Consider the following 7,774-nt stretch of genomic DNA (forward strand, 5'->3'; position numbering starts at 1 on the left):
GTATCGCCATTGTGGTGGTCACCACGACAAGTCCAAAGTGGGGAAACTGAGGCACCAAGTCTTGGTAAAATGCAGATTCACTTCAGAGTCCTGCTGTCAAGGTAATTGCTCCATTAGAGTTGACTCAGACCCCAAAACCTGGCCTTTAGCACTAAAATGCACCTGGAAAAAGTCATTCCCAAGGGAGGTGGAACAAGCTGGCCCAGAGGTTTTTATCAGGAAGGACAGCAACAGGGAGGAGATGGATTTGCTGCTCACAGCTGGAAAGGATGTGGAGATGAAGCACCCAAAAGCTGCTCGAGAGGGCGAGGGACCCTCATGCTGGGTACAATATTGGCACTTTCCATGAAAGAGTTCCTAATCCCTGGAGCAAGGAAACACACACACGTCCCATCTCAGGTAACAACAGGAGCAAGTTTATTCAGGTCTGGCACTTACAGAACTTGGAAGGACAAGGTACATGGCATTGGTTTTCCAGAAAAGTCAGCCCAGGATCAGAAGAAACGAGACTATTTTATAAAAAGAGACTGCAGCTGCGAGGGGCCAGGAATGTGTCTCCCTTTGGATCCTGCATTCCCACTGCCTGTGCCACCCATGTGCTGGAGCAGACCTGGTGGTGCTTGGGGCGAATCTGTTCTCAGAGAGTCCCAGCCTGGTTTAACCAACCTTAGAAACGAGGGGGGAAGTGGTGGGGGGCGTGTTATTAACAGGTAGAAAAAGCAGAAACCCTTCCAAAATTATCCACCTTGGCGAAGGAGGAGCGAGAGCGCAGCGGGAGACGTCCACAGGAGGAGGAGAACAGCTCGGCCAAACCGCCCAGGTCTCCAACGCTTGGAAGAGCAAAAAGTCTGGGAAACAATCACCTTGGAAGCCTGCTGAGAAGTAGAGGATCTCCTTGCAGACAGCAACAGAGAAGATATCGGCTAACGAGACCCGTGGGAGGCGGCCCTTCCTCAGGCAGCCCCATCACTGGCGAGCCTGGAGGACATAGAGGAGGCTGATGAGAATTCCCAAGGCCAGGATGGTGGAACTGGCTCGGACGCTGCTGGAACCGCTGATGTTGCACAGGAAGGAGTCGCAGCAGTAAACGGAGGCGGCCGCAATTCCCAGGTTGATCCCGGCGCTGGGGCAGATGGGAGAGCATCCCTTGGAGATGGACTGGCCGGATTTGCCGCCTGGATTTGGGGTGGGGTGGAGAGGAAGGGAAAGAAAAAGGTTTAGAATGGGGTGTTGGTTTGTTTGTTTTTTTTGGGGTTTCTGAACACCTGCTCTGCAAAGGAATTACAGCACTGATAGAGCCGGGCCGGCACAGGGAGGATGAAGTGCTCTGGAGAGGATGAAGTGGTTCTTGGACACAGGAATGCCAGGCAGCTCATCTTATCAAGGATTACCCATGACAAGCTCCCACAAACACCCCAGAGACCACACAACACCCTTTGGATTGGCCAATGTTCAGCTGCAACAGCTCCGGTGAGGAATCCCAAAAATCCCTCTTGAGCTTCACTCTGGGGCTCCTCAAGGGAGACAGGGAGCACTAGGGAGACACTTGGGAGCCAAGGCTGCACTTCCAGAGAGGCACAGCTCATGTTAAGAGGCAGGAAAGAAAAAAACATTAGCACTGGGCTACAAAGGGAAGTTTATAAAAGCTCTGTTTGTACACATCTGACCCACCCACACTGCAGACTCGGGCATGAAATTCCCCCCTCCTCCTGCCAGGGAGAGCCAGGATGGGCTCTGGTTCCTGCAAAGGCACCAGGAGATCTGCTAGAGCATCCTGCCTCCCTCAGAGCAGCAGCTGGCAAGGACAGAACCCCCCCAAATCTCCCCAGGCACTCAGGAAGGAAACCCACAACCCTCCCTTTCCGCCTCGTCCACGGAAAGTGAAGCAAAGGTAGGACTCGGGGACGGAGAACCCAAACACGAGGCGAAAAATCAGCAGGAACAGCAACCCTGGAGCTTCCTACACAGGGAGCCTGCAGCATCCTCCACGCTTTCACTTATTCATCAGCAAAACTCCCCGCCCCCAGCCTGAAATTCCCCCCGGACTCGCGGGCATCGGTGCAGGCACGTGGGCTTTAACGTGACTCCTCCTGGCAGCGCGTCCCTCCCAAGAATTCCCGTGGGATGGTCCGAGACACTCAGTTGCTAAGCAGAACTTTCCCTTTTTTTTTTTTTTTTTTTTTTTTTTTCATCCTTCCCCCAGCCAGAAGAAGGCAAAGCCTGGCTGCAGCTCAGCAGGTGAGCCAGGAGAGGAGCCAGGAGGGGACAGGAGGAGGTGCTGTCACCACTCACCCAGTCCCACTCCGACGTAGGTCGTCACGCAGTGGTTTTCATTCTCTCCACACTGGACAGGCGTCAGGCAAGCCCAGTTGGAGGAGGCATCCGAGCAGGAAAAGCAGACGAGCGTGTGGGCTGCAAGAGAAAGGCAAAGCTCATTTAGGGGCTGGTGGGGAGATGTCCTCACTTGGAGGTCCCCACCTCTGTCCCACGGGACGTCGCTTCTCCACCCCACAGCCACGCTTTCTGTTTCACTTTTATCAACCTGCAATAAGGGATTTTTTTCTCCCCCCCCCCAAAAAAAAAAAAATTGGCTAAGTGAAGGGTTCAAGCCTCAGGGAGGCATTTCAAGCTCTTATCAGCTAAAGCTGATACAACCACAGCCTGGTACTTTCTGTCACCCCCCTGTTTGCACCAGGAATGTGCGCAAGCTACAGCTGCCAACATGAAACCAAACCCCAGAGGTGAATTTTTGAGATATGGGCTCATTCAGCTCAGCCACCACGGACATGGTGACCCTGCCTGGGGCAGGGGGGTTGGAACTGGGTGATCTTGAGGTCCCTTTCAAGCAAAACCATTTGATTTTATGATTCTGTGACATTGATGGGAAATGCTCCAGGTGTGACTACGGGTTCAAACTTTCCATGACCCAGCTTTGGGCACCAAGATCAGGCCATGCTTGAGCTGGAGCACATGACGGAAATGATTTTACAGCTGCAGACAGCTCAAAACCTGCAAGACCAGTCTTGATATAATATAATTCTAAAATTATAGAATTATGGAATCATTTCAGGAAAAGGCCTCTAAGATCTTTGAATCCAACCATTAACCCAGCACTGCCAAATTCACCACTAAACCAAGTCTTTAGGGAACACAGCTGCACAATTTTTTGAACATTTTCAGGGACAGTGATTCCACCACTGTTCCAAAATTTTACCAGTGAAGAAATTTTTACTCATATCCAAACTAAACCTCCCCTGAAGCTACCTGAGGACATTTACGGCTTATCCTGGATGGACAAAGAGGAATGATTGGAAAACAGCACTTAGGGTGTGAAATGTCTGTGGAGACAGCCAGGACCAGAGACTCAGCAGGGCCATGGGGACTTTGATCTCTGTACTTTACATACAAGAGCCTCACATCCACGCTGCAGTTGTTGACCTACATATGCAGACAGATCAGGTCTGTTCCCAATGTTCCATGGACTCGGGACTTTGGAGCTCCCAGGCAGCCCTTCCATGAGGGACCACCTTTCCCTTTCTGCATTTATTTTATATATATCAGAGCGGGGGCTGATTCACCTCCTTCAGCTCCTACCACAAATGGATTATCTAAAGAATCATGGAATGGTTTGGGTGGGAAGGGAGCTTCAGGATCAGTCAGTTCCACTCCCCTGCCCTGGGCAGGGACACCTTCCACTATCCCAGGTTGCTCCAAGCCCCATCCAACCTGGCCTTGGACACTTCCAGGGATCCAGGGGCAGCCACAGCTTCTCTGGGAAACCTGTGCCAGGGCCTCACCAGCCTCACAGGGAGGAATTTCTTCCCAATATCCAACCTAAACCTACTCTCTTTCAATTTAAAACCATTCCTGCTTGTCCTATCCCTGCAAAAAAATCCCTCTCCAGCTTTCTTGTAGATCCCCCTGGAATATTTTCCTAAGGAAGTGAAGCAGAGAAAGCCCTGGGAGAGCTCCCTGAGGCTCAGCAGTTCCTGATGTGGATATTTTGAAGAATTGTTATTTGGATAAATATTGCTCAGCATCTATCCCACTCTGCCATAGCACTGCACCACATCTCAAGGTTCTTCTCATTCCTGTTTCTCTCAGGAAAATAAAAGCTTTCTACAAGAAAAATGAGAAAAAAAATAACAATTGCTTTCAGATGAATGACTTTTGAGCAGCCACAGCCGAGGAGGGGAAAGAAAACAAAATACAATCTCAGAGAAACAGATTAAAGTGGGTTAGTGGGAGATCCAGAATGTCACAGCAGAGCAGCCAAATCTCTGCTTTGGAGTGGAAGCCAACACCACAACCCCCCAAGCAGGAATTTCCTGGACTGGCTCATACATCCTCCAAGGATCCCTACAACAAACCCGGGTTACCTGAGCACACCACAACCCACAGCACTGGGATTACAGGACTGGGACCAGCTGAGTCAAATCCTCCAGGAGAGATTCCTCAGCGGATCCCTGCGTTTAGGAGAGGGGGAGGAGGATGGGACCAGCCACTGAGTCACTGCCCCTCGCTGGGCTGGCCACAGCTCCTTGTGGGACCTCCCCCAGTTCTGCTCCCAAATCTCAGGTGACCTGTCCCAAACTCTTCATCTCACCACCACCCCGAGGGGGCAAATTGACTCATCCCGGGAATCTTCAGCAATCAGGAATGAAGTGGATTACAGGCTTCCCGTGGGCATTCTGGAAGGACAGATGTCCCCATATGTATTTGCTCACTGCACTGTAGGCACGAGTGGTGCAATGCTGTTCATTAAAGGCTCCAGGAACAAACACACCAGAAATCTTTGGGCATGACATAAAAGTGCTGTTGGGCATGAAATTCTCTGCCACGTGACTCAATCCCTGCTCCTGCCACTGCATGTCCTACCTGTCCCTATGTTTTTCATTGTTACACCTATCCATTACCCCTTGTCTTAAGAGAAAAAAAATAATAATACTTCCAGGAGAGGCAGAGTTTAAGAAAGGAAATATTCAGTCACTTTCTGCCCCAAAAAAACACCCACTGCGGAGTTATAAGAGCATAAGCAGGCTGAGGGGTTTAGACAAAAAGCACAAGAGGGGTGGCAGAATCAATTTCATGAAGCTGTAGAAGGGGCAAAGAGTTGGAGCTCAAATTTACAAGAAAAGGGGGAAAAAAATAAAAAAAAAAAATCCCAAGACTGAACAATGCAAAAGAGAAGCTTTGTTTTCATCAGTAGAAGAATTCATGTTTATTTGTTTGCTGCTTGGCTTCTCAAGGAACAAAGACATCCCAAAACAGAGCAGGGCAATTGGGGGAATTCCTGTAGATAAGGGGTTGAATCATTCTTGCAAAGACAGGGAGAAAAACGCCTTTCAAAGCCCACTCTGGAGCTCATCAGCACCAGGAAAATGCTGTTGCTTCGGCAGCTTTTCCATTCAGCTCCAACGCTGCTTTTCCATTCTCTTAGGCAAAATCTTTATCAAGATCCATATGCAAGATCTTTGAGCAGGGGGTAAAGCTCTTGTATGAAATCCCCCCAGGATGTGCTGGAAGTGTTTGGGGATAAAACCACCAGCAACAAACCTTTCTGTCAGGATAAAAACTTACTTTTAAAGGTGAAAGGGTTGTGGGTTTTTTTTTTGGGGGGGGGGGGAATGGAACCCTTCACTGCCTTGGCCTGGCCTGCCCATCTCCCAGCTGGAACTGAGCTTAAGCCAACTGGACTCAGCCCGAGACTCAACGCTTCAATTGCCAGGGGCTTCCCGGATCCCACTGGGAAGGGGGAATGGGAAAGGGCAGCAAACAGCCACTTTCATCTCAGGAAACAAGCAGGGACCCTTTGCTTGCTGAGCAGGGGCTGGGAGAGCTCAGAACTCTCCCGTTTGCTCTTTGTTTGGCTTCTCCAAGCAGCGACATATGGGAACAATACGTGGTTTGTGCACAGCCCCGAGGAGTTTTGGATAGTGAGGAATGGAGTGGATGGGGAAGGAGGGGATGGCAGGCCCTGCGACTTGGGCAACTTGGTAGTTTAATACCCAGCAACAAGAACGGCGTTCTCCCCAGGTTCGGACGTGCATCGTCCCTTCGGGGTCATCGCCACCCGCACCGGGCACCCAAGGATGCTCGGAGGGGGCAGAATCACGAGTGGCTCTGCCCTGACTTTGCTCCATCAGCCATTGCCGAGGCTGGGCTGCTTCTCCCCCTCCACCTTCCTTCCTCTCGGCTGCATCTCAGCCCATCCCAGCCAGCGCCGTTATCCCGGCTGGCTGCGCCGAAAAAAAGGGGAGCGGAGCCGGCCCTGCTCTTTGTTCGAGCTGCAAACTGGGAGAAGCTCCAGGCTACCCGCACAGCCGGAGATGCTCACCTATTATACAGGCGTGGAAAACCCGAAGTTCCCGGTTCAGGAGCAACTGCTGCCAGGCAGGTTTTGGAAAGACACCCCCGCATCCCGCTCCGAACCATAACGCGGCTCAGCGCTGCGCCTCCAAACCCACACATCCCCTACAAACCTCCAACTTCCACACGCATCACTCCCCCACAATCCCCCCCCAATTTGCTCTCTAACGCGGGGCTGGCCAGAGAAGCGATGCCGGCGGGGGTATCCCCCTTGCCTTACCTCTCTCCACGCACAGCACCGCGGCCAGCACAGCGAGCAGGAGCGCCTTCATGGTGCGGACGGTGCGGCCGGAGCGATGCGCAGGGCGGCTGGCGGAGCTCGGCGCTGGCGGCAGGGCCGGGCGCCGGGGGTGGGGAAAGGGCGGCGGCTCCGCCCCGCGGGCCGGGCCCGGCACCGGCACCGCCTCCCCGGCACCGCCTCCCCGGCACCGCCTGGTTTCGTTTCCCCGCTAGAGCGAACCGGGGCCGGGAAAAGGGCCTTGAGGGGAGCGTGTCGGCCTGGCTGAGGGGGAGCAGGGCTGGCTTTCCCCTAGCCGTGCCCCAAGAGGTTTTGTTGGTTTTTTTTTTTCCAGCCCCCTCTGTTTTCCTGAAGGAAGAGACTGGAGTAGGGGGCTGCTGCAATGCTGGACCCCGCTCATTCAAGTCCAGTCCTTCCAACTCAGGTTATTCTGAGATTCCGTGATTCTCTGACTCCCCCTACCCACAGGACCAGCTGATTTCCTGCCTCCTTTCCCTCCTCCGTGCATCTCGTCTCACAGATCCCCTGAGCGCACACACATCCTCCACACATTCCAAACCCCCCCTGTACGCACACATTCCCTGTATCCAGAGTATCCAGAGCTCCCTGCATGGCGAGACTCCCCTGAATACAGAACCTGCCCCTGCATCCCCCTCTTCAACCCCTCTGCACGCACAGCCCCCGCCCAAGATCCAAGCACATAAAGAACCGACTCCCCCATCTGCTGACCAGAGCCTAAATTGGATTAGACATACAGGATTGGGAAGCTTGAAGAGCCCAGCAGCTGGGGTGGCATGGGACAGCCTGGGTTGCTTGGCAGGATGAATTTTCAGACTGTAAATAATTCCCCCCCGATCAACATCAAGAGTGTCCCAAATTCAGTGGGTCCCATGGAAATAACTGAATCCTCTAGGAAACGAGCTGCAGGAGGGGCAGTGGGGGAGAGTCCCTGCGAAACTGGCTGTCAGGAAAGCCCGGGAATGGAGGATAAGGCTGGTGAGCCAGCAGGAAACAAGCAGGCTTGACAAACTCTGTGCCACAGATGGGTTTAATTCTGCAGAGTCAGCATTTCTTGGCGAATGCATCTGTCAGGAGAAATTCCGGCTCCTGTCTTGTCGGAAGCATTCAGAGCACTCTGCTTGGGAAGCCAACCCATGCCTGCAAACC

At 52.7% G+C, this 7,774-nt stretch overlaps 1 protein-coding gene across 1 annotated transcript; it reads right to left on the reverse strand.

The window, feature by feature from the left end:
• Positions 1–395: 395 nt before the first annotated feature.
• Positions 396–6,765, reverse strand: LOC106855613 (lymphocyte antigen 6E). Its single transcript, XM_014880447.2, has 3 exons — positions 6,590–6,765; positions 2,293–2,412; positions 396–1,175 (listed from the first exon to the last, which is right to left on the reverse strand). Exons 1-3 carry the CDS (start codon positions 6,639–6,641, stop codon positions 967–969), a joined length of 381 nt encoding a protein of 126 aa, XP_014735933.2. The 5' UTR covers positions 6,642–6,765; the 3' UTR covers positions 396–966.
• Between the last annotated feature and the right edge of the window lie 1,009 nt (positions 6,766–7,774).

This window comes from Sturnus vulgaris, chromosome 1 (assembly GCF_052056855.1).
Source record: "Sturnus vulgaris isolate bStuVul1 chromosome 1, bStuVul1.hap1, whole genome shotgun sequence".
NCBI classification, from domain to species: Eukaryota; Metazoa; Chordata; class Aves; order Passeriformes; family Sturnidae; genus Sturnus; species Sturnus vulgaris.

Excerpts from the sequence above, each read along its gene's own strand:
- LOC106855613 (XM_014880447.2), bottom strand. The coding sequence starts at position 6,641 with ATGAAGGCGCTCCTGCTCGCTGTGCTGGCCGCGGTGCTGTGCGTGGAG. Across the intron at positions 2,413-6,589 it reads GGTGCTGTGCGTGGAGAGAG|CCCACACGCTCGTCTGCTTT; the intron begins GTAAGGCAAGGG and ends TTTCTCTTGCAG. Across the intron at positions 1,176-2,292 it reads CTACGTCGGAGTGGGACTGG|GCGGCAAATCCGGCCAGTCC; the intron begins GTGAGTGGTGAC and ends CCCCAAATCCAG.